We start from the raw sequence: 26,862 nt of genomic DNA on the forward strand, positions 1-26,862 counted from the left end.
TTAAAAGTAATCAGATTCTACGTTTGGGTACAAACAAAAGTAAAGTGGCAATTTCAAGTTTGACTTTTTACATTTCTCTAAAGATCATTTTTTAAAAAACGTATGAATATTTTCTTCAACCCTAAAGGTAATATGGATCAACCCCGATACTGTTTTTGTTTCAATTGTGAGAAGCAACCTTTTCACATAAAAGCTTTAAGGAATTTACTGCATAAAAGGAAGTTGGTTCCCAAAATATTTTTTTTAGCTTCTAAATAAAATTAGGTAAATGAAAAGGAGAAAACAAATACAAATGTATGAGCAACATGTTTATATATACTCATAACTGCAGTAACATGAAATCTCCACAACAGTACTCATTAGGAAGGAGATTGCCCTAACTTCAAGTGACAGACGTTACATATGACATTGACATAGCCTGGCAGGACCACCAAAAGATGCCTTGTTGAAGACACAAGAATGCTGGGTAATTGTTTAGAAGTAAATGGCACTGCCATTCTAAACTCATTTGACTGAGTTGTATATGGTTTTATACACCCAAGTGTTATGAATCAGGTTCAGAAAGTAACTGGAAAGCAATGTAGCAATGTTTCAATACAGAGATATAAAATATCTCTAAAAAAGGTGAAGGTTCCCCCGCACATGCGTGCTAGTCGTTTCCAACTCTAGGGGCCGGTGCTCATCTCCGTTTCAAAGCTGAAGAGCCAGCGCTTGTCCGAGGACATCTCCGTGGTCATGTGGCCGGCATGACTAGACGCCAAAGGCGCACAGAACGCTGTTACCTTCCCACCATAGTGGTCCCTGTTTTTCTACTTGCATTTTTACGTGCTTTCGAACTGCTAGGTTGGCAGAAACTGGGACGAGTAACAGGCGCTCACTCTGTTACGCGGCACTCGGGATTCAACCCGCCAAACTGCCGACCTTCTGATCAACAAGCGGTTATTTACAATTCCCGCTAATGTTTTCTGAGTCACCTGCAACTTCTAGATCATCTTCAAGGGCCATACTAAGAAGCATCCCAACCCCGAGGCTATTTCCAGCTTATCAGCACATATATAATCAACTGCTTTCTCCCTTCTATGAAGTGGTACAACTGATTTGTGAAAGCTGCTAAAAAACTCTTATTGTCACAGATATTGCATGATTATTCAGTATTAATGCCAGATCCAGGAGTATCTGTAAGGTATAAATGTGTTCCTTAAATGGGACTATGACAAGCATTCACCCAAATTTTAAAGTCCATCCACCCAAAGCAATAGAAACTCATATGTTCTCCAAGTACAGATTCAGCTTGTTTTCCTAGTTACTTTCAGCCCAAAGACAAGCAGAGAATCTCCAATCCTGAGTCCCCGCCCCCGCCAAAAGAACTTTGCAAACTCCTTACAAAGCTCTGCAGAATACCACTGATTGATATTTCCAGATATAATCAAGGAAAACCAACTCATCTTTCTCCCTGCTTACCATAGATCAGTTTAATAAGAGTGTCCCTATATATTCAATTTGATTCATCCTTAACTCTGCTCTATAGCTGGTCTAACTTCTTGCTCTCATCCATCAGCATTTTATGTAATTTATTAGATTTATATCCTGTCTTTATTTTGTGTAGCTAAGGATATGTACATAATGTCCCCACCTCCTATTTTTCCCCACAACAAACACATTGTAAGGTACATTGAGTTGAGAGGGAGTAGCTGGCCCAAAAATGCATGTGAGGAGCTGTTCATGAAGGGCAAGCAAGCTTGGTTCCTTAAAAGGGAAGCTTATTGCTAGATGGTAAATGTACTGTATTTATTGGCGTATAACACACACTTTTTCTTCCTGAAAATAGGGGGCAAATGATGTGTGCGTGTTATACGCCGATATAATTTAAGGTTTTTTTTCCTGAAATTTCCTTTTTAAAATGAGGTGCGTGTTATACGCCGGTGCGTGTTATACGCCGATAAATATGGTATCTTTCTTGAAGCTGAGAAGATTTCTCTGCAGCTTAAGCTTAAATGAGAGATAGAAACAGGCACCTTGGGTGCAATCCCAAAATACCTGAAGCAATACTTGAATACCATGGGCATTGACCAAATCACCATCAGTCAATTGCAAAAGGAAACTTTACTTGGAACAGCTTACACCCTGTGATAATATCATTAACACCATCAAGCATCTTCCTATCCCAGCTCTTTGGAAGGACTTGCTGGGTGAATAAAAATGCCAAATCCAGTGTAAACATCTGGCTGATTGTGCAACCAGTCATAAGAATAATAACTAGGTGTGCACAACCATAAAACAGCTCAAAACTCTAAAGATCTTGGGCAATGTGCACTGCATATCAATTTGCAGAAGCAGTAATTTTCTAACTTGTGTAAAGTATTATGAATTCTTCACACATTTTGAAAAACAAAAGATAGTTAAAAATGTTATATAAATATGAGTGAGTTATAAAGGCAAACTTGTATTTATATGTGTATCCTACTAAAATCTGAAGAACAGTTGCTGTATGTCAAATAATATGTCAAATTATATCATTCTAGCTGCAGAATGACATCTTTTTCACACCCAAGTGCAGCAAAATGAACTTCTGATGTCAAACATAAAAATCTGTCCTATATCTTCTCTCGTCCCATGAAAATTATTTTCATCTTTAGCCCCAGTACTACCAGTTGTTTATGTAACTGGAGAAGAGACAGATTTTTCCCATGTGATTTAAAGTGCTCTGGTGTTAAAAATAAAACAGAGAATCTAAGACATTAAAATATTAATCATCTTGTGTAATATCCCCTGAGAATAACTGAAAAATGCAATGCTTTGCAATCTATTGGCCTCACTTCCTTGCTATGCACAAAGAGACTCCCTTTCCTGCACATATGGAGAAGACTAGAGAAAGAATTTTCCTCAAGAGGTAATTCCTCCATTGTTAAGCCTTTCTAAAGAAAGGATTATATAATGTACATCTCTTAGAGATGGTACTTGTTCTTTCTTTCTGTCTGCCTGCCTGCTGCTGCCTTGCCTTCCCATCCATAAATCGTACCATTAAACATGCCAGAAATGTATATTGAGAGGGCATGAGGAGTTAGTTCCTGCTAAGAATCATGAGGACAGGGCAGTTTTCCAATCTTCCACTACCAGGTATCACTTGCAACTCTAGCTAATAAACCCATGCTTGTTTATTTTTAGGCACCTCTTAGTATTTATACCTTGTATGTCTATGATAAAAAAAAATACATTCGTGAAAAATCAACACAAAGATTTAAACCTGAAGAAATAAGAATTTGAACTCTGTCATAACTATACATTGGCACAGAACATCCTACTACTAAAGTCGATTATTTCAAGATTTAAATTGATTAAATATGAACAAGCCAGTATCAACTGTTAATAACCACACAGATGTTCTCCACGATGATTTAAGCTCAACCTGGCCTTTTAGTTCTCTCAAGAGGGCATTCATTCTGCTGTAATCAAATGCATACGCCTTATATCATCCTCTTCTTTTTCCTTCCACCTTTCTCAGAATCATGGACCTATCAAGATAAGTAGGTTTTCTCATGAAAATGCCCAAAATGTGAGAGCTTGAGCTTTGAATTTGAGGCCATTTGTGCTTTGAATGAAAACTCTGGACTAGCTTGTTCTGTTTGTTTTGTGGCTATCCATACTGTACATAACATATATGTATTCAAGATAGCTCAAATACAATGTTTTTAGAAAACATACCATAGGTCTGAATTATGAAATGCATTGCTACGGATATACACAGAAGAGTATAACAACAAACCCATTCTTGTTTCTAGCATTGTGTCTTTATCTTCCCAGAAACAAAGAGCACACGGAAAAATGTAATTTTGATGGAATCATGGTGGAATGTTCAAACTTGTTTTGCAACTGCCATCTATTGATATTCCTCATGTATTCTTCTGCATCTTAGGTTACATTGTATTTTGCATATGGAATCCTTCCTCCCTTCCCTCCAAACTCATTCAGGAACAGATGAAAAGCCTATGCAGATTGCATACAACAAACAGCACTTGCAAATGAAATTAGCTTGTGATGCCTCACAATATGGCTTCAAGGCAGTAATATGATAGATCATGACAGACAGAAGTAAACACCTCATAGTTTTGCATCATGAAGAAAAAATTGTGATGCAAAATAGGAGAAGCACTCGACTTTGGAGAGTTAAACATTTTAGCTCATGCCAGAGGATCATAATTCATGTACAAACAGAGCCACTGAAATGTTTTTAAAATGCTTGGTGAGCAAGCTACGGAACACCAGTGATTTTGTTCTTCTGTTCAAAGTTTGAGAAGAGGGTCACTGAAAAAGAAGTTGGGCAATTTTCCATGATAAAAACGCTGGCACATTAACCAGATGAAGAGAAGAGAGGCACAAAACAAACAGTTGTACCTGGTGTGGTTGGAAACTTAAATGTAATTCCTCAATTACCAGAAGCAGCACCTAACTGTAAAGACATATGGATGGTGCTTACTCAAGGTCAGGGGTCAGCAACCTGAAACAGTGAAAGAGCCACTTGGAACCGGTTCCCTCACAAAAGGAAAAACTGGGAGCCGCAAAAAAATGTGTGCACATGCACATACATGCGCGCATGCGCAGAACATGGTTTGACTGAAGAGTGGAGCCAAGGCAAGATATGCACCTACCCTGCATATTTGAATTGATTGGTTGAACTTTTTTAGTCCCACTTTTGTTTTTGTTTTTTTGGACTGCACATGGCAGAGGACTGGGAGCCGCAGGAGGTGGCTGAAAGAGCCGCATGCGGCTCCGGAGCCGCGGGTTGCAGACCTGTGCTCAAGGCTTACTGGTACTGCTGGTCTCCCCAAATGTTCCTTTCTGTGGGGTGATAGAAAGTATCCCTTTCACATACGAAAGCCCTAGATTTGTAAATATAATGGACTCCATAGCTTGGCAAAGGGATATACAGCTAGTCCTTGCTTACTGAGCACTTGTTCAGCGACCATTTGAAGTTATGACTGTGCCGTACAAGAAGACTAACAGCTATTTCTTGAGGTTGCTACTGTCACAGTATCCCCGTGGTCATGTGATCCTGATTTGGCACTTTGTAACTGGCACACAGTTATGATGGTCACAATATCCCATGCTCAGAGGATCAATATTTGTGGCGTTCACTGCCAGTTTCTGGCAAGCAAAGTCAGTGTGAAAGTTGGCAGGAAGTTGCAGGTCATGTGACAACAGGCTCAATGACCACCTGCGAATTATTTAATGACTGCAATTGTTAACTGCCGTCATAAATCAATACAGTCACATGATTTTTCACTTTGCAACCACACCATCCGGCAATGAAGTTCCCAATCCCAATTACGGTTGTTAACTAATGATTTTGGGGTTATTGTTGTCATGGGTTGATTATGCATGCTTGTGATCTGGTATTGATTACCGTGGACCGCCTGCTTATGGGGTAATTCTTGCAGACTCAGTGGAATTAGTTCTAGAGGTTTCAGTAAAGCAAGCAGCAAAAAGCCTGTTTCATATTCTACTGTCTTTTGTTTGATCAGCACAAAAGACACAACCCTGAGATTTTTCTTTCAAACAACTTAATCAAAAGTGATCTCCTTATCCTCAATTGGTTGTGGACTGTAAGTCATTGTAAGACTTCTTAAGAGAAAGAAGGGAAGTTTGTACAGCAGAAAATGGCAGCATTACAGGTTTAATAATGAATCAACAATTTTTGTAACTATGTCATTTCAGCTTCCAAAAATTGCCTATAAAACAGAAGGTTATTATTGCATATGGGATAAAAAAGCAAAAAAAAAGTATTTTGAAAGAAAATATCTATCATTCTCTTTCACAAAGCATTTGATTCCAAATAACTGATATTAATTCAAAGAAAAGATGGATTTTATGGGAGGGAGGGTGATGACCGACAAGTTAAGTGCACATGAAACAGCTGTTCATTCTGAAAAGAGCCATCTTTGTTTTAAGAATAATTAAAAACAGAATGGGCAATTCCTAAAAGAACTGGGTGGAGTGGGGTGGGATTCTTTTATTAAATTTTGATTAGGATACAAAAAGCTAATAGGCCAACTTTAACAATCTTAAACCAACAAGATACTGAATGAAATTTAAGAATTTACAGTACATTATATTCCCCTGTTACATGTTCTCCTTGTAACCTTGTTACAAAGAAGAGAATTTTTCTTTTGAAACAGCTTCAGCCTTTGAGGCCTGGTATTTTTATTAGACGAAATAAAATATCCATCAAAAAACAGCCCCACTACTCTCATCTGAATCATATTGTGAGAGCTGGAAATACACAAACTCAACCCTGTCCTAAGATAGGATCTATCATTAAGAGAACATGAGTATCTGTTCACCTTTCACGTAGAATTCAGCATGTTTATACTGGTACAGATCTGGTGAGCAGATGCACACTAGATGCCCCTAAACCCTGATCATATCCCTCTGAAGTTGGGTTATAAGAGATTTCCTGGCAGGATCTTCTGGCCTCATCTGGAAGATGAGGAGGAGGAGGAGGTGATAAATGATGGAAGTATTAAAGGACACTCTTTTATCTTAGTCAGGTACAGTCCATTCTTCGACCAAAATCTATAATGTTCCCTTTTGAAAAGGAATTTCCAAGCTTTGATTAGTAGGTTGTTATGAGGACTGACTGATTATGCCCAATTACCTGGAGGGGTGGGTGGGTGGCTGAGTGAGTGAGTGCAAAACCTCATTCAGCACTTAGGAATTGCCTGAGCTGAGCTGGGAAAGGAAAGGGACAATACGTGTATCTTCTTTAAGCGCTGCTACTTCCCCCAACCTAGTTCTGGAGACACCGGGATTTGCTTGAAGAAGCAATTTAGTTACTTTGACCATTTATCAAGTAATAAGCAATAGAAAACTGACAATCTGTCATATTGATCTTATTTAGCGTTTACCTATTTAAGGGAAGCCATTAAAAGCCACTTAAAAAAGCAACTAAAGCAATGAGCAAACAGTCCTCACTAAAGATATTTATTTATTATTTATTAAATTTATTTAGCCGTCCATCTCACTACCATGACCTGGATGGTGTATACGGTTAAGACTACAAAAACACAATAAAAAGAAAGAAAACAAAAGATTAAAACAATAAAAACTACTCAAGCCAAAAACAAACAAACATACAGGTCATTCTCAATTAATAACCATTTGTTCAGTGACCATTCAGAATTAGGACATCACTGAATCAATGATCCCTATATCAAGTCCTCAAAGTTCCAGCTGTCGCTACACCCCCCCTCCCACATGGTCACATGATCACGATCTGGACACGTGGCAGCGACATTTGCAGCATCTCACTGTCACATGACCGCTATTTGCAACCTTCCCTGCTGGCTTCCCCCGAGTAAAATCAAGAGAGAAACCAGCATGAAAGATCACAAGTTTCTCTGGTAAGTCGTTCCCTTGCCTGGCCAGCAGCAGCTATCCCCAGCTCACAGGCCTTGTAGGCACCTGCACACCCTTCCCACTTGGCAGCAGCTTTCAGAGGGCTAATAAGGTCGGGGCCGTTCTTATCTCATGGGGGATGATGCTACAAAGGACAGGTGTTGTGGCCGAAAAAGTTCCCTCCTGGGTCCTCCTGTCAGGTAAGGTAGCAATCTGAGTACTCCCTATTTATTGCCTCTGTTATCCCACCAGTCATTAGGCTAGGACCCACCCGGATGAAAATCCTTCCTGCTTGGTCTCTCTCCCAGTCCCAAGCCTTGGTAAGGTGAGAGACTGACTCCTTTTAATCTCCCTCCCACATATCTCCCCACTCCCCATCTCTGCCTTTTGACTACCCTGCACTGCAGGATTTGGGAGGAGGAGGAGAAGGAGGAGAAGAGGGGGTCTTCAGCAATCTTAACTGACCACCACGACACCCGGGCTTCAACTTCAGCCCCTGCACTGCCAGTGTAGACTGCTGCTTCAAGCACTGTGCTGTGGCCAATCAACACAGCATAAAACTCCTGCCATCTGCGCTGACTTGTGTTTTGCAGGCATTGGGGTACCCAGATGACCTTAGCCATCTTCCTCTCACTGTTGACAAAGTGCTCCTGGACAAACTCTATGAGAGGCAACTACTGATTGTGCCAGGCTTTCTTCTCAAGGCCATTCTCCAAATAGCACGCCCTGTTCTTGCAATGTTTCGGAAGGGTTCAAAAGCTTTTTGAAGTATTACAAGAATGGGACACACCATTTGGAGAAGGGCAGGTGTGTTCTTCTTGTGAAGCTTTAATATTTAATATGAAACCAATATTTAAAAATATTAAAACATTTATCTTTTAAAAACAAAATATCCCAAATTATTAACTAGAATACTTTTAAAAATTTGATTGCCCAAATCAATATGCTGGTTTACTCATAACATTATCAGTATTAATATCCATGACACTCAGTTAAAATCCATTTAAACTCACTATTCATGACCTACAATTTGAAAGTAATCAGAGTCAATACTTTTATGAATACTTATATCCCCCAAATTATTAGAACAAAACCACAAAGAAAACATTTATGATTACTATCATTACAATGACTAACTTTCCTTTCCCCTATAATTACTTCTAGCAGAAACCACTGAAAATGGTTCCAAAACCAACCCTCTTCCTAATGTTAATACCCATAATTGTTCTCTAAGATGCTGAACAGCTGTATTTTACAAAACACAGCCAAGAAATAGTAATTTTTCTCTTAATGAGTTAATTTTCTCTTATTGGGCATGTTTTTGGTAAGAAGATGCAATAACATATACTAAAGGATAAGCCCAACAATTTGTTTTAAAATCTCATTTACAACATTCAATTTCTTCAAGCCTGATAAAAATGTTAATAGAATTCTTTACTCTGTACTATAAGACATTTTTAATATCTCCAGAAGCTTGGAGAAAATTATTATTCTACATTTTCCTCTTTACTTAAGAAAAGCAAAACAGTTAAAGCTGCCACCATTTTGAAGTAGGAAAACTAGTCATGATTTTGCTCAGTCATGGAATTCTCAATGAACCCAAACTATTTATGCCACTTCCTTACTTTCTGAAGAGCTATATACATTTTGCAATTATGTTGTAGGGATGCTGAAACGCCCTTGTTCTAAATACATCTGAACATCAAAAGATATCACAAAAGCATAAACTTACATTTATATTTCTTAAATAATGTTGCATAGTTTAATCAAACATTGATCAGAATGTTAACTCCTTGCACCAACAAGCTGGTATATTCCTACATAAGATTTTAAAATCCCATTTGATATTTCAAGAAGAAAGATGGAAAGACACGTAGACAATCAAGCTTTCAGTACTCTCATTTGATACAGGAAGTTGTCTGTATCTAAGAACAGCCTTTCATAAATGGAAAACTGGACCAGCTTTTGTTCCCTTCTTGACAACAGGTTTGTATACAGTGTCATGTCTTGGTGAATAAAAAAAGCAACAGGGTAAATTTATATTTCTTCTTAGACAAGACGTCTGCTGCTGTAAGTCTATTAAAAATCGTAACAAGCACTCTTATCCTATTATCTCTGCTCAAGCTTCTCAACTTGCCAGACTTAATATATTGATTTAGCCTGCAAAGGTAGGGATTCATAGCAAATTAAGCCCAAAAAGCCAGTTAGTTTCAAATAAACAATAAATATTTGGGAAAAACAATAAATAATTCCATGAACCAAGTTGTGTGAACGATAGATGGCCTTACAAATCTAGCAAATAAAATAAACCAACTCCACAAAAGCTTCTCAAGTGTGCACAGAATAAAATATGGACAAATAATTATCAACCTTATAAACTTTTTGAAACGGGAAAAAATGCCAGTAACCAATGATTATTCCCATAGATAATATATTGTTCAAGGTATTTTTCTTTTAAAAAATAACATAATTCCATCATCCGCTGGAGAAATCAGATAACTTTATTATCCTGAGTGACATAAAATGATCAAATGACTCAATTATCTTGTGATTACTGAGTTCTATCATATTGTTCCATTTATTTGAATGCTATATATAGTTTACCTTCCTTTGAGCTTTCAAAGCAGATAGATGTCATATTATGCCAGACCCCATGACTTTTACCCCTCTGCCATTGAAGGAAGGAATTTCTCTATACTTTACAGTATATAGTGTATATCTGGGCTCTTCAAACTTGCCAACTTTAAGACTTGTGGACTTCAACTCCCAGAATTCCTCAGCCAGCCCTGGTGTATATCCTGTGTTTTCAATTACAGTGACTAGCAGGAGACAGTTATGTAATTCATCCTTATTACGAATCTTCAGATAGTTACTGTAATTTCTTTTGATTGTTGTGAGCTGTCCGTTCATTGAGAATCAGGCAGCATACAAGTTTAATAATAATTAGCAAAGGTTGTAATAAGCACCCTGGGTGCAATCCCAAAACAAACAGAGTACCACTTGAACTCAATCGGCACTGACAAAATTACTATCAGTCAATTGCAAAAAGCAGCTTTACTTGGAACAGTTTACATCCTGCAACAATACCTTTAACACCATCGTGCAAGAACATCTGCCTATCCCAGGTCCTTGGGAAGGACTCAATGGGTGGACAAAAATGCCAAATCCTGTCTGAACATCTGGCTGACTGTGTGAATAACTATAATTTAGTCAATTATTCAAACACTGAATGTTAACATCTCAGGTTTCTCAAATGCAGCCAAAGCATCTACTCCAAACTGAGATGTTAGATCATGCTTGAGTAGATTATTTTGGCACTGTTGTGAATAGAGGTAGTCCTTGATTTGTGACCACAATTAAGCCTGGAATTTTGGTCATACATTGAGTCACCACATGACTGGACTCAATTTTACAGCTGGTTTTTTTACGATCGCTGTTAAGTGAATCGTGTGATGGTAAGTCCCAATCCAGCTTATCCAATGGGCATCTTTTTCCAGAAAATGGCAAAAAACTGTCACCAAATGCAGTCATGTGACTGTGGAACATGACTGCCAAATCTCTGAAATGTAGTCACATGACCCGCAGGGGTATTGCAGCAGTTGTAATTTCTAGGACAGGTCGTAACTTTTTCGAGTCTGTTGTATCCTCAAACAGTTCTTAAGGAACTGGTTGTAAATAAAGGACTACCTGCAGGAGGACAAAATTCCACTTTGGAGTCTAGAAAAATCTTTCTAGTGCAGAACTCAAATAAGAAGTTTCCAATTGTAGAAGGTAAGAGTTACAGTTAGGCTGCCTTAGGAAGTGACCCTTGTATACTGTTTAAATGCAACGAGCAAGTGCTTATCATTTGTTTAAAATAAGGACATTATTACTGCTTAGAGACTATTATCTCTAATGCAGTTTAACAGAGCCATAAGATTTTTAAATAGTTAAAATTCTAGAAAACCCTAATTCCAGATGGCTGATGTATGTTATGAATGTTAATGTTAAATAGCTTTTTACACTTTTAGTGTAAATTGGTACCAGCTTGGATAAAAGTAACTTAAGTTTGCTCTTTGGTTATTTAAAATTCATGAAAGGGAGCCAATGGTAAAAAAAAAAGAAAGAAAATTTTGCAACTGGAACCATGACTGCTAAACTTTCTGCTGCATTTCTTTGAATACAAATTAGAATTTATTTTTCTTTGGAAAAAATGCCCACCTATTTTTTCTCCTTTGGGCTTTCATTTTAATTATGCAATTCAAGAACAGTTGAAATTGTGTTTTTGAAGGTTTGAAATTATTTTTAAAGCCATAAATGGAAGCTTAGCATGCTGATACAATTGAGAAAGGCTATAGTAATTTTTGCGAACTTATTTTCAAGTCTGATCTCATTCCATCATGCCCTCAATATGCCACAAATGAATAATCCTAGGGGTGTATAGAAAGTAGGTCTATTAACTTGTGTATATCTCTCTGACTGGCTCAATAACCCAGGAAATGTGAGATCAAATATTTGAAGAGTTTGTAGAGCTGGCAGTGTTTCAAAGTATAAAGTTTTTCCTACCATAGTTTTCCAAAATCTGCAAAAGTTCTGGATTTGTTCCTTTGGATCCACTAAACAATTATGTTAGTTGAAGAGCCCATTCAATACAATTGTGCAGTGCTCTGGATTTAAAGGGAATTCAACATGGACCCTCTTGTCATAACTACAGTATCCCTTAAATCCCTTAAATCAATCACACTTTTCCTGGCATTTCAAGAGTAGAAAAAAGGCTTATTAAAAGAGTAGAGGATAGGTATGACATGCATGCGCTTGCATACTCCAAATCACCTTATTCCGTGTGCATCTGGACCACTGCAGACTCTTAATGCTTATCATCAAAGCTATCGATTGAATGCTTGAGAAAATGGAAAGAGGCAAAATTGTCAGATTTCTGTAACTACATGGCTTAATGTAAGATCAAATTAATCCCACTTAACTTGGGGTCTCAAGTTATTTGCCAATACCACCACTTAATGCTTGTCTTTTCCCTGAACCTTGCATATATTAGCTGATACATTACTACATGAATAAGAAAATGTATTTAAATGCATAAGCAGACAAGTTGGCAGACTGAAGGTCCCACCTTTATCTGCTTTAGTCAGACTCCAATTAATTCAGTAAATCAGATCATCCCAGCTGTCTAGCTGTACTCTAAATTTCAGAAGACCTCACAGTTCCAGAGATCCTTGCAAATTCAAAGAAATTGGAAAAAAAATTCAGGAAAAAAACAGTAGGATGATCACGCATGTAGAAATTTAAACCCTATGAAGAGAAATGGAAAGAGTTAGATATATATTTATCTTGAAAAAAATTAAAACTCAAGCTAGCACTCTTTAACACCTAAAATAATTCTCACAATAGGAAAAAAAATCTAGTTTTTCTTGTTTCATAATACAGGACATGAAATAATGGTATGATAAGAAGACAGATCTTTATTAAATGCAGAAAAAAAATTCTGGTTAGAGAAGTTCAACAGTGAACCATTTATCCAGAAATATCCAGATTCCTTTTGTTGGTTATGTTCAGATGAAAACTAGATATATATTGGTCTGGAATGCTTTAACTTTGAATTCCTGTCCTGAGCCTCAAATTGGACTACATAGTCTAATTGTCCTCTTCCAGCTCTAAAATTTCCCCCCTCACCAATTCACTGTGCAGGGCATGTAGAAAGTGAAGTGTCTTCCTCTTATCTAGCAATCTCATAAAAGGAAGGTTTATGAAAGGCCAGTCTTTTTTTCCACAACCCAGCAGGGGAATCGGAAAGACTGCCAAAAGAGAGAGGGCATAACTCCATCTTTCCCCTTCCAGTTGCCTTTTTGATACTGGTTAGAAAAGAAAGTTGGGCTTTTGTCCCTTAAACAAATATATGGAAAAGTGACTGATTTACTTCTAGTTCATCGATCTGCTCGACAGAAGATTTTTTTTGGGAGCGTAGCCTGGTAATTTTCTGACCTATCCATTTAGATCAGGGGTGTCAAACTGCTGGCTCACGGGCCGGACGAGTCATCCGGAAGCCGCGCCCACCCCATTGCCGGCAATGGCAAAATTGTCCCGATACGTTGCACGATGTCATGTGACGTCGCGAGTTTGACAGGTCTGATTTAGATAACCCATAAAGTAAAACAGACAGTAGATGTAGCACCATGGAAAGCTCCTAACGAACATTTTGCTTCAGGAGATAATAGAAACAAACTGAAGTCTTACACAAGCATACACACCCCGTAAGTTCTAGCATTATTCTTAAAGAGTGTGAATTCATAAATTGCCAACCCCTCCCTGAAAATGGAGGACTATCATGTTTCTAATTATTTTGCCTGCAAGTGTGGGGGATACTTGACTCCATAAGTAAGTCCTGCAGATCCTGTTTACTAGCCTCACGTGAGAAATTCTGCAGGACCACAAGCATCTACTCCTCTTCCTTCTCCTAAGTTTTGAAACTTAAGCCCGCAGGCGTGGCAGCTAAGAAACAAGTTGCTTCCTAATAGGATACAAAGCTTTCCTAGTCTTATACAAGATAGCAGCAGTCAGAGATCATGTAAGAAATCATTGAACTAAAAAAGAAAAACCTACACATATTTGCCGACCACAGTAAGAAAATCCTCAAAGCTAAAATACATATCATATAGTGAGTGAATAAATGTACTGGGAAGGGATAAAAAATTTTTTCCAGGCAAACGAGAGAAAGGGAAGGGGAGAGAAAGAAGCTGAAAGATAGAGGAAACCTTTTTTCTTTCTTTCTTTCTTTTTTGTGTTTTGCTCTGTAAGAGAAGCAAAAATAAAACATTCCTCCTTTGCAGAAGCTTAGGCAGCTCAGCCCTAGGTCTAGTAAGACAATCTAAGGAAAGGCTTTGTTGTCTTCTGCTACCATCTAGTGGTTTACAAAAGAATAATTAAAATGCAAATTACTCCCTCTCCTATTAGGTACTCAGATCAGCATTAGCCACACTTAATAAATAAAATATACTAAAAATGAAACATGTCATTCTACACTAAATACATCACTGCTGTAAATATTTACTCTGGAATACTTACAATGTTTGGAAATGAAAAGGCAATCATCAGGAAAAGCACTGGATACTGTTTTCATGTTGCAACAATTTTTAGCTCTTTCCTTGATAATCTCCAGGTTACTTTCCAAATGCAGTAGGGTAGGCAAACAGAACTCTTGTAACAAAAATGTATCCAGATTACATCAGACTACACTCAAGCATATTCTTACTCTGTTCAGATGGAGCTGATGATGGAAAACTCATTGCTCATTGTTAATGTTAGAATGGTGACTATTCTAACTTTTGCAGTAGTTTTATGAATGGGCATGAGGAATTCCCTGCCTTGCCTGTTAACAATACTGTTAGTTTTAGTATCTTTGGCAATGGATTATCTCCATTGGATTTGGATTATCTCATGTGTTTTACTATTCCAAAGACGTCCGAACAAAAAGCTGTTCCCGACACTTACCTTAGGGAATATATCCCATCAGTTTTCAGCCTGACTCCAAAGAGACCTAAGCCTAACCCTAGTTTCATTTTATTGGCAATCGTATTTTCCCACGCAGTTTACTGTGATCTACAAAGAAGTCCAAATGAAAAACTGTCACTGTCCCTTATCTTAGATAACCTTAAGAATCTCTCCATGAGGTCAGTTTTCAACCTAGACTACAAGGAAACCTAACCCATGGGATTTTCCCATGTTTTTTTATTGTGGTTCCCAAAGACGTCCTAACAAAAAGCCCTTACATTAGAGAACTTCTCAGAATTTATCCCTACCATTGGTTGTCAAGTTTCCCACGGATGAGCTCTTCAAAGGATTCTGAGGCATTGTTTACTTTAAAAGTCTTTTATTAGAGCCCTATAACATCGGAAATGCTTGCTGGAAGCTGGAATCTGAATTCCCCTTCCCTTAGCACAATAATATTAAACACAATTCTCCATTAATCACATTCTCCAATTAGTTTGAAGGGTCAGTTTTCCCTTCTGTTAGACAACCTGCCAAATTCTTATCTTCTCTTATTTCAAAACAGCCTTGAGAGACATTCTTCCTCCTCCCCCCAGCATGAACTGATTCTAGCTCTAAAAGTAACACACAAGTTTTAAATATGAAATAGCTGCTTCTTCATCTTTTGTCAAAGCAAGAGCATCCAATGTTAGCAGAGTTGACATTAGTTTTTGGCCCTGACTCCCAAGAAACCTAATCCTAACCCTAACCCTAGTTTCATTTTATTGGCAATGGGATTTTCCCCATGTGTTTTACTCTACAAGCAGTTTGAACGAAAAGCTGTCACTGTAACTTACCTTAGGGAACCTTTAAGAATCCATCCCTAACATCAATTTTGCCCTGACTCCAAATCCTAATCCTAATCCTAACCCTAACTCTAATCCTAACCCTAGGTTCAATGTCATTGGCAACGAGATTTTCCCATGTGTTTTATTGTGGTTCCCAAACAAGTTCAAATGAAAAGCTTTCACAGTCACCATCACTTACCTTAGGGAACCTCTAAGAATATAGACCTAACATCAATTTTCAGCCCTGACTCCAAGGAGAACTAAACTTAAACCTAACATTAACCCTAGTGTCAATGTCATTGGCAATGAGATTTTCCCATGTGTTTCTGTGGTCCACAAAGAAGTCCAAATGAAAAGCTGTCACTGTACTTACTTTAGGGAAACATTATGAATCTATCTCTAACATCAGTTTTCACCCCTGACTCCAAAGAGTCCCATCTCTAACCCTAACCCTAACCCTAACCCAACTCTAGTTTCAGTTTACCGGCAAGAGGATTTTTCCATGTACTTTATTGTGATCCACAAAAAAGTTTGAACAAAAAACTGTCACCATCCCTTATCTTAAGAGCACCTCTAAAAGTCTACACCTGAGATCAGTTTTTGATCCGGACTGCAAGGAGACCTCACCCTAACCCTCATTTAAATATTTTGGGTAATGGGTTTATCTCATGTGTTTTACTTTGCTTCTCAAACACATCTGAACAGAAAGTCGTCACTGTCACTGCAGACCATATACTATAGTTTTGCTCATACAATTTTATAATGGTATCCAATGAACACAAAGACGACCAACAATGCTCAAAAGAACAAAAATTACTACCATCTTGAAACTTAATAAAGAGGGGAAATCTGCAGCAGGTTTTACAGGGTCTAAGGCAACTTGGCACCACTGTCTTGGGGCAGCCAGATATTATATCTTATCTATCTGGCTGAGTTGGAACGTAGGGGCACTATTTTGCAGTGGTTCTGATCTTTTCTGAATGGAGTATACCTGGAAGGTGGTGCTGTGGGGCTACAGTTCAGCACATTGGCTGCAGATCCATCACATCCCATAGGGTTCAATTTTGTCTTCTAAGTTTTAAGATATAGATCAGGGGTAGGCAACCTTGGCTCTTTTTTATGACTTGTGGACTTCAACTCCCAGAATTCCTGTGCCAGCCATGCTGAGGGGAAAGGCAGAGTTTCCAACCTGAGCCATACTGGCTCAGGAATTCTGGGAGTTGAAGTCCACGAGTCATAAAAGAGCCAAGGTTGCCTACCCCTGATTGTTCTGTTCCAGCCTACTACCGGCCCTGCAGAAAAGGCAGGGACAACCCCTTTACAAAAAGGCAAGAGGCTGGAACTAAGCCTGCCAAATTTATTGACACAAAACAGAGCAAACAGAGCAAAACAAAAACACGAACCATGAAACAGGAGCTTTTCAAACGGTTGCCTTCAGCAAACCAGCCCTCCCACACATTCCCCTTTTAAACAGTTCAAGGCGTGGCTTCTCTCTGCCTCCTTCCGAGATGCCCCATTGCCTTCCTCTGTTTACTCCTGATTGACTGCCTCCTGCGTCGGGCGTCCTTGAACAGGGCCAGCTGTGGGTCATCTTCATCCACGCTGTCAGGCTCACACAGCTGGGTCTGCGTAGTAACCAGATGAGAGGGGCCTGGCTGAGGGCTCTGCGAAGCCTCAGGACTGTCCTCTGCAGGCTCTCCAACACACACCCCCTCCTCCTCCTCCTCTGAATCGTTCGACCCAACTGCCGAACCCACAGGCTGACCCTGAATCACAACACTGATATAGATGAAACTGCTGAGTGAGGTATTCAGTGTTGGGATGGTTCACTATGCTGATGCTGATGATACTCTCATTTACTCCTTCCCACCATCTAACCCCAAGAAAATAATTGGCAATCCTAAACTCAGTAATAAACAAAACAAAATAAACAAAACAAGTTGAAATTAAATTCTCACAAAATAGAAAGCGTTTCAGGTAAGGAAAAAGCTGCACTTGAGGACTGAGATGAAGTCTGCCCAGACATGGATAGTTGAGGCAAGAATCAAGAATTCTTAAGTGCCAATGATCTATGCCTTGGTTATATTCTACTGTGCCTATTGCATAAGACTACTGTTCTTTCGGTGGGGTTGTTCCTGGAAGGATTCAGAAATTGCCAACTAGTACAAAATGTAGTTGTTTAGCAGCTAGCTGGCAGAAGTTACAGGGATTGTAAGACACCTCTATGGAAAGATTTTTATTAGTTTCCAGGCGTTTATCGGGCATCAGTTAAATGATACTGGTTGAAACGTGTAAGCCTTACATGGCACAGGGCCACATTATACCATATGTAGGACCACCTTTTTGCGATTACACATATATGGCCTATTAGGTTTGACAGAGTGGACATGCTCCACTCTTTGTATTATGGAGTGTAATTTGGGGACCTCCTCTGTGAAACAGCATTCCCATGGAGATCCAGATGGCCTTGACTCTATTGGCATTTTGTAAAGCATTAAAATCCTGGTTGTTCCCCCAGGTTTTTGGGTCAAGGAGTTCAGTGAGCACACATTGGCTGATTTGTCTGGTTCTGTCCCTGGACTAGAAGAGGAATATTTTTCAACCATGATTATATGTTTATCTTATTATTCCTACTTGCTATTTATCTCATAGCTATGGCAAATCTAAGCACACTAAAAAGCAGAGACATCACCTTGCCAACAAACGTGCGTATAGTCAAGGCTATGGTCTTCCCAGTTGCAATGTATGACTGTGAAAGTTGGACCATAAGAAAGGCTGAGCGCCAAAGAATTGAAGCCTTTGAACTATGGTGCTGGAGAAGACTCCTGAGAGTCCCTTGGACTGCAAGGCGATCAAACCGGTCAGTCCTAGAGGAGATCAACCCTGACTGCTCTTTAGAAGGCCAGATCCTGAAGTTAAAACTCAAATACTTTGGCCACCTAATGAGAAGGAAGGAGAAGAGCCTAATGCTGGGAAAGATTGAGGGCAAAAGAAGAAGGGGACGACAGAGAATGAGGTGGCTGGATGTAGTCACTGAAGCAGTAGGCGTGAGCTTAAATGGATTCCAGAAGATGGTAGAGGACAGGAAGGCCTGGAGGAACGTTGTCCATGGGGTCGCAATGGGTCAGACACGACTTTGCAACTAACAACAATAAATTTATCTCATGTTTTTGTTTTCCTTTTAATTCTTGTTCACCACCTAAAATCACAATATTTTGAGATGGGCAGCTACATATTTTTTTCCAATCAATCAATCAATCAAAGAAATAAGTAAGTGCCGGTGCTGACCTTAAAAGCCCTAAATGGTTCAGGTCTGACTATCTGTCTTTCCCATTATGAATCTGTCCAGTTACTTAGATCAGCAAGAAGGTTGAAGATTCCCCCTCCCACTGCTACCAATAGTTAATTTATGTGGAACATAGGAGAGGATCTTCTTCTGTATGGCTCCAAGACCTTGGACTGCAATTTTCCAAGATGTGCTTATCTCTCACTCTCATAGTATTCAGTAAAATGGTAAAAAAAAACCCTCACCCGTTCCACCATTTTTTTGTTATCTGAACTGATTTAATTACACCGATTTTCAATTTTACCTCTGTTTTTAAATATATTGTTTTTATTTTTGTGTCTTATAATTTGCATTTTAGCTGCTGTAAGCTTTGATTGTTATAATTGTGGGATGTGAATAAAAGAGAGACAGGAAACAAAAGTTTTAAAGAACCTGCTTTTCTTCTGTTTTGTAAATTGCATTTCCTTGTAGTTCTGATACAATCTTTCCCAAATCATGGGTGGAAAAATATAGTTACGTATTTAAGACAGCCAGTGTTTAAGAGAGCTGGAGTGGGTCTAGTCGCAGGGGTAGGCAACCTTGGCTCTTTTATGACTCGTGGACTTCAACTCCCAGAATTCCTGAGCTAGCATGACTCAGCTTGGAAACCCTCCCTTTCCCCTCAGCATGGCTGGCTCAGGAATTCTGGGAGTTGAAGTCCATGAGTCATAAATGAGCCAAGGTTGCCTACCCCTGGTCTAGTCCACTGCTTAAGGCACCAGGCTACAAAGCAGGAAACTGAATTCTAATCCCTCCTTAGTCATGAAAGCCGGCTGGGTGACTTTGGACACACAGTCACACACACACTCTCTCTCAGCCCAACCCATCTTGTAGGGTTGTTCTTGAGGGGAAATTAGGAGGAGGAAGGAGTATTAGGTATGTTCATGGGAATATGAGTTATTTATAAAAACAATAAAGACTGGATATATAAAAATAAAGTGTTTTCATCTTTTATAAACATAACACTGAATTATAACAGATACATCAAATTCTAAAAATTCTTTTGCCTCATGTACTTACCATTCTGTTCCTCTAATTCATTTCCAATTTCATGTCCCATTTGTTTTTGGCGAGATAAGATCGAAGAGAGTGCATCAAGACCAGCATCCTGTTCTATACAAACAAGCAAAACAAGCTCAATGAATATAAAATTCAAGTTAATGAATCCGAGATTTATACATAGATTGCTGAGGAAATGCCCAAACTTGGGTTTAATCTGAAAGAAAACTTGCTAATGGCCAGATAATAAATTGAAAAGTCAAATTTTAATATACTAAAACAAATAGATACAGCACTTAAGCTGACTGTTAGAAAAAACATCAAGCAACAATTATTTAAACATTTATTTATTTATTTGGTATCTTTATTTGCTTAAAGGAGGGCTTATTGTAATCACTGTGATCTTTGAATTTCTAAGAACTTCCCATCAGGCAAAATATTTAAAAATCCAAGAAAAAAGAGTAGAAAATCATGGAATTTTGACGTATGCATAATTGTTTTCCATCTATTTTCTGGATTTTTTAGCCATCTTGGCTAAAGAAAAAGCTAGTCTTGGGGTTTGAAATTGGAAAGTTGGATTTTATCAATTTGCCTAATAGATATTGCCTCAATATGAATTTACAATGTGGACAGTAGTGAGCAATTTCTCAACAAGTACATTTAGTCAAGGATCCCAAATACTTAAGAAACTGGATGATTAGTTACTTCTCCCTAATGAAAGCACTGGATTCTCTCGCATACTCACACAGTTTACTCATTAAGCTTTTCTGATTTTCCAAGGAAGGTTTAACATGACTGAAAAAAAGTAGCAATAGCACTTAGACTTATATAACACTCCACAGTACTTTACAGCACTCTGAGCAGTTTACAAATGTCAGCATATTTCCCCCAACAATTGGGGTCCTAATTTTACCGACTTCGGAAGGATGGAAGGCTAAGTGAATCTTGAGCTGGTTAGAATCGAACTCCTGGCAGTGAACTGAGTTAGTCTGCAATACTGCATTCTAACCACTGCACCATCAAGGCTCCATGTAGACGAAGCAAACACCATGAATCTAAATATCTTTTTTCAAACTGTGTGGTAATTTATCTTTCATTGCGGAGTTAATCCAACTTTTGGGGGAGAGAGCATTGCCACAGCTACAATCTCCCTACTTCCAACTGTAATCTGGATTACATGGTGTAACTGTACCCTTACTTCCTAAATCAGGGGTGGAAAACAATAACCCTTTTATGACTTATGGGCTTAAAACTCCCAGAATTCCTGAGCCAGCCATACTGGCTCAGGAATTCTGGGAGTTGAATTCCACAAGACATAAAGGGAGCCATTGTTCCCCACCTCTGTCCTAAGTGACCTAAATTACAGGTAGCCCTCAACATTATGACAATTGAGTCCAAAATTTATATTGTTAAGTGAAACATTTGTGAAGTGGGTTTTGCCCCATTTTACAACTTTTTTGGCCACAGTTGTTAAGTGAATTATTGTATTTGTTACGTTAGTAACATGGTTGTTAAGTGAATCTGGCTTCCTTGTTGACTTTGCTTGTCACAAGGTTGTAAAAGCTGATCACATGACCCCAGGACATTGCAACCGTCATAAATATGAACCAGTTGCCAAGCATCTGAATTTTGACCATGTGACCCTGGGGATGCTGCAACAGTTGTTAAGTGTGAAAAATGGTCAGGTCACTTTTTTCAGTGCCGTTGTGACTTTGAACTGTCACTAAATGAATTGTTGTAAGTTGAGGATTAGATTCTTGGACAGAGTTGATGATTTTTCAGAAAGATTATTCCCTAGCTACTGTGTATGTTATTTGCAGAAAGGGAAAAAAGACTTTTTTAGGAAAAAAACAGTAAGAAAAATGTTACAACAGTTTAAACTAAGATGTTCCAGAAATTAAAGATGTTACCAATGTAGCTAATTGCTGTTGGAAGACTTCTATGCTAGCCCTAACTATTCTTTACTAGCATGCAAAAAAAAACCTCTTCCCAATAAACCACACATCCACAAAATGTTTAGGAAGGTTCTAGAATATTTAAGAAGAAAGCTGGTTTGGAGACTGTAAAACCACAGGCAACAGACCACCACCAAGTGATAGAATGGAGATTATGTCTGGGAACAAAAGTCCCAGACCACATAGTATAAGTGCACCTACTTTTTTTTTAAATGAGTCTAGGGAATAACAGCAGTACAAAAGCATCAGAAAAGGGTCCGGAGAAGAAATTCTGGGGATCAAGGACATGGCAATATAACTACCATATTGATTTCAATCATATATTGATTAGAATGAGTTTTTCCTACCTGAAATTGATATAAGCAAATAGCTAACCATTTCCATAAACAACATGCCAATAAACAGAGGCACAGATGACTGATACTTCCCCAGAGATGTAGAAGAATCAGGGGGGAAAAAATCGTGACATTCAGTAACTTGAGTTTGCTTAAGGAATTCCAGGCAGATTACCTTCTTTTTAGCAGCTCACAAAAATTAGTTGCAAACATAAAAAGGATGAACATAAAGAGAGAAACTATGCTAACAGCAAAATAAATATCTATCCAAGGATTCAAACATCTTAGATAACTCTTGGCCAAACAAAATACTGCAAAAATGTTATACCTATTTTAAGGACGATTTAAAGACACCTCCTCCCCAAAAATACAAAAGGGAAGATTTTTTAAATCTAGGCTGTGATCAGCTACAAAACTAATGTAAAAGTTGACAAGATTAAACAAGGAAGGAAGGATTTACCTTCGATAATTCTTTGTTGTTGCTGCCGGATATCATGAAAGTCAAGCCCTCTCGTTTCCTCAGGCTCCTCCACAAGCCATGGGTTTGTTACTTCTCTTCTGACCCCACCTGCCATTAGGCTAGACCTAAAAATGGGTTATATAAAAACAAATTAATGCTCCTATCACTGGTAAGATTCTGATTCTGCTGACAGCATATTTAGACTAAAGTGAAGAACATAAGTTATACAGTGGAGATCTTTGGTCACCACGATGTAAAAAAAGATGTTGAGACTCTAGAAAGAGTACAGAGAAGAGCAACAAAGATGATTAGGGGACTGGAGGCTAAAACATATAAGGAACAGTTGCTGGAATTGGGAATGTCTAGTTTAATGAAGAGTAGGGGTGACATGATAGCAGTGTTCCAATATCTCAGGGGCTGCCACAAAGAAAAGGGAGGCAAGATATTCTCCAAAGCGCCCGAAGGCAGGACAACAAGCAATGGATGGAAACTAATCAAGGAGAGAAGCAGCCTAGAACTAAGAAGAAATTTCCTGACTATCAGAACAATTAATCAGTGGAACAACCTGCCTCCAGAAGCTGTGAATGCACCAACACTGGAAGTTTTTAGGAAGAGATTGGACAGCCATTTGTCTGAAATGGTATAGGGTTCCCTGCCTGAGCAGGGGGTTGGACTAGATGACCTCTAAGGTCCCTTCCAACATTATCCTCATCATATGGGGGATCCAATTATGCAATATATAACTCATATGTAAAAACACTGACAAAAATCAAGTATCAAATGACCCCCAAAGAGAAAAGCAATTTAGTATTTAATTCAGAATGAGCATCTGTAAAAGGTATGATTTTAAAAAATATTTAAAACACTTTGGGGCATTCTTTTCTATATCTCCTTTAAAGTGTTAGGGACTGTAACAACAAACAAACAAACATAGAAAACAAACTAATTTAATTACAAGAATCTTTCTCAATTTTTTTCCCCCAAGACTTAACAAAATCTCATTAAAAATCTCACTACCCAAAGACATCATGAGGCAATGGGAAAAGAAAGATTTTATTTTCAACAATACCCTAAATTCCTATAGTCTTAAAATCAAATGGAAAACATGCAATGCACATGATGCTTAAATAAGCGTAATATCTATTAGCTTTGTACCTTTATTCCAAATAAGCAAGATGAAGCTTCCTTTCTGACCCCATGATAAGTGAGAATAATATTTCAAAATTTCTATCACCTTGAGAAACACAGACAATTTTATTACCTGTTAGCATTGCCTAAAATGAAACTGCAGTTACATTCACTTCTGTGTCTCATACATTACTGGCATTTTCTTTCTTGATTCTACCTTTGAAAAATCTTTGAAAACAGCCTACATCCCTGCTATTCCCTGAAGCCACTTGCCCACTCTCCCCTATCCAGCAGCAATCTTTTCTGGCCCTGACATACTTGCAGTACACCTTAACAGACACCCGTGCATCCTTGTGCAACTCCATCCATCCAGCCACTCACTCACCCTCATTCACATTCCCCTGCCTGGAAGCAGCCACCCCAGTCTCTGCAGCACTTGTACCACACAGGCTACTTGTGCGCCCTCCCAACCCAGTAACAGACATTTACCTGCCTTCCAGCCTGCTTGCAAGCCATCTGGGACCTGTGAATCCCTGTCGGCTTTCCTAAAGAATTTGCTTGTTCAAAGCCGGCAGGAAGTTGTAAGGAGGTCCTCACTTAATGATTGCAATTCTCACTTAATGGTAACCATAGGGACCAGAGTTTCTGTCACTAAGCAATGCTGCCACTTGATGTCAACTTTACAACCACATCACTTAGCAACAAAATTCTGGTCACAATTACCATAGTAACTCAAGATTTACTGTAGTGCTTTTCCACCTGCCTCTCATTAAAATGTTGAGGACCAGTTATCTGGAGTAGGGTAGAATGCAGATTTAAATTATTCATATGTACCTATTGAAGGATTCACACTTTGCTTTGGACAGCTTGTATCACAATGAATTAGTCATGTTTAAAAATACTAAAGCAACAGATTACAGCTGTTCTGAAAAACCAAACTAATTTTGGTTCCTTTACAAACTCAGATGAAACTAAAGCTTCAAGTGATGATAATCTAAGCACTGATCTGCAGATAATTATAGCTTCACAATCTATATACTAATAAAACTCTGATTCCTTTAACTGAACAGTGTACCATAAGGCAAAGCTTTTTGAGCCAAGATGCCTCATATAAGTATCCAAAATCTGGAGCCAATGATTCTCATGGAATAGAAATTTGGCAAATTTTATAAAACATTTTATGATATAAAATGTTTAAAACAGTTTCTGACACAATAATGTCATAAAATATTTCCTGATGTTTGATTGTGCCATGTAGTTCAACATGGGCTATTTTCAAGGTGGATCCATCTCTGAATATATCTCAGCTTTTCCAGTGAATGCAGTACAGTACATTAGAAATTGTGTCCCTATTGAAGGCATTGAGGAAATATCTCTGAAAAGATAATTCAAGGAGCCATCAAGGCTATTCTAGTATCAATTAAATTAATAAATTAATGTAATATAATAAATTAAATCAATTAGGAAAAGACTTATTAAATCAGCACTGCTTGGTTAACAATTCAATCGATCAGCTATTACAAATGATAGCTTTGTTAATTAAGGAGAATCCTTGAGGGCCGTTTAGTTATTTGGCCTTACTTGAAAACAGCAAGTCAGGATTTTAAGATTTTTAAAAAAACAAAAACAAATCCTAATCAGTATCATTCAGATTGCTAAGCCAAACCTTAGGACAAGAATGTAAGCAAACAAAAAGGACCATGTCATATAGGAAGGAAAAGTGTAAATCCCAAAACAAAATCAAAATGATCTGCAACATAACGCAATAGTTGATATCAATCTACTGGGTCCACTCAGAGATTAAACCTCTGGAAGGCCATTGGTTGCCATCCCTGCAATTGTATGAGCTTTTTGTTCACTTTTTAAAAGTACCAGCCAAGTTTTCCAGCCACAGCATTATTTCTTTGCCGTATGTTTTTCCCAAAGGCCTGCCAAAAACAGCAGCAGAATGCAGAAATAAAAGTAAAATGATGATTGCTTTTCAACCTGAGGTTTATTGTTCAATACAAAATCTATTTCTTTCTCATAATAGGAATTGTAATGGTACAGTAATTGGTATTAAATTGGTATTAAGAGGCCAAGGGCCAAAGGGAGTTTAAGAGTTTCCAACATTATATGCAGCCATCTGTCTTCGTTATTTAAAGCTAACATTAAAGCCTAACTTCAGAGAGATGGGAGGCATAGAACTTTCTGCTGTAGTAGGAAAGGATAACCTGAGATGGCTAACCTCTACTCCCAGTTGGGAGATAAAGGAAGAGATACAATTTAACTTTAATTCTTTTTTAAACTATTGTTTTATTGTATTATTATGTAACACAATTACTACATTATATTATTTGGCAGAATAGTATTATAGTGTTGAGTAAAAGTTATTAATACTCTGATGATTTAGATATTTTTTACCTTTAAAGGTAAAGAAACAAGTTTAGGACAACATTAACCATGATTTCAAAATGTGCAAAGAAGCATGATGTTGCATAAAATTTACATCAAGAGCTGAGAGTTCCACTGGTGAACAACTGCAAAATGCATTAAGTTAAAAGGTAAAGGTAAAGGTTCCCCCGCACATGCATGCTAGTCGTTTCCGACTCTAGGGGCCGGTGTTCATCTCCGTTTCAAAGTCGAAGAGCCAGCGTTTGTCCAAGGACATCTCCATGGTCATGTGGCCAGCATGACTAGATGCTAAAGGCACACGGAACGCTGTTACCTTCCCACCATAGTGGTCCCTATTTTTCTACTTGCATTTTTACATGCTTTCGAACTGCTAGGTCGGCAGAAGCTGGGACGAGTAACAAGAGCTGAGAGTTGCACTGGTGAACAACTGCAAAATGCATTAAGTTATTGATGATTATATAATGAAGGTTTCTATCAAGCTTAATATTTAGTATTAAAGTCTCTGCTGTATCATACCCATTGTTGTTTATGCATATTAGGGGGGGAAAACTTAAAAAACTATTTGGTT

General features: G+C 38.3%; 1 protein-coding gene across 1 annotated transcript in view; it reads right to left on the reverse strand.

The window, feature by feature from the left end:
• STX8 (syntaxin 8) overlaps positions 1 to 26,862 on the reverse strand; it is a 101,562-nt gene that overhangs the window by 54,123 nt on the left and 20,577 nt on the right. The window contains exons 5-6 of the mRNA XM_083354940.1: positions 22,773 to 22,897; positions 20,044 to 20,136 (exon numbers count right to left, since the gene is read on the reverse strand). Coding sequence (XP_083211066.1) covers positions 20,044 to 20,136; positions 22,773 to 22,897 — 218 coding nt within the window. The remainder of the gene's footprint in view (positions 1 to 20,043; positions 20,137 to 22,772; positions 22,898 to 26,862) is intronic.

The sequence above is a fragment of the Vipera ursinii genome (assembly GCF_947247035.1).
Source record: "Vipera ursinii genome assembly, chromosome: 2".
NCBI lineage: Eukaryota > Metazoa > Chordata > Lepidosauria > Squamata > Viperidae > Vipera > Vipera ursinii.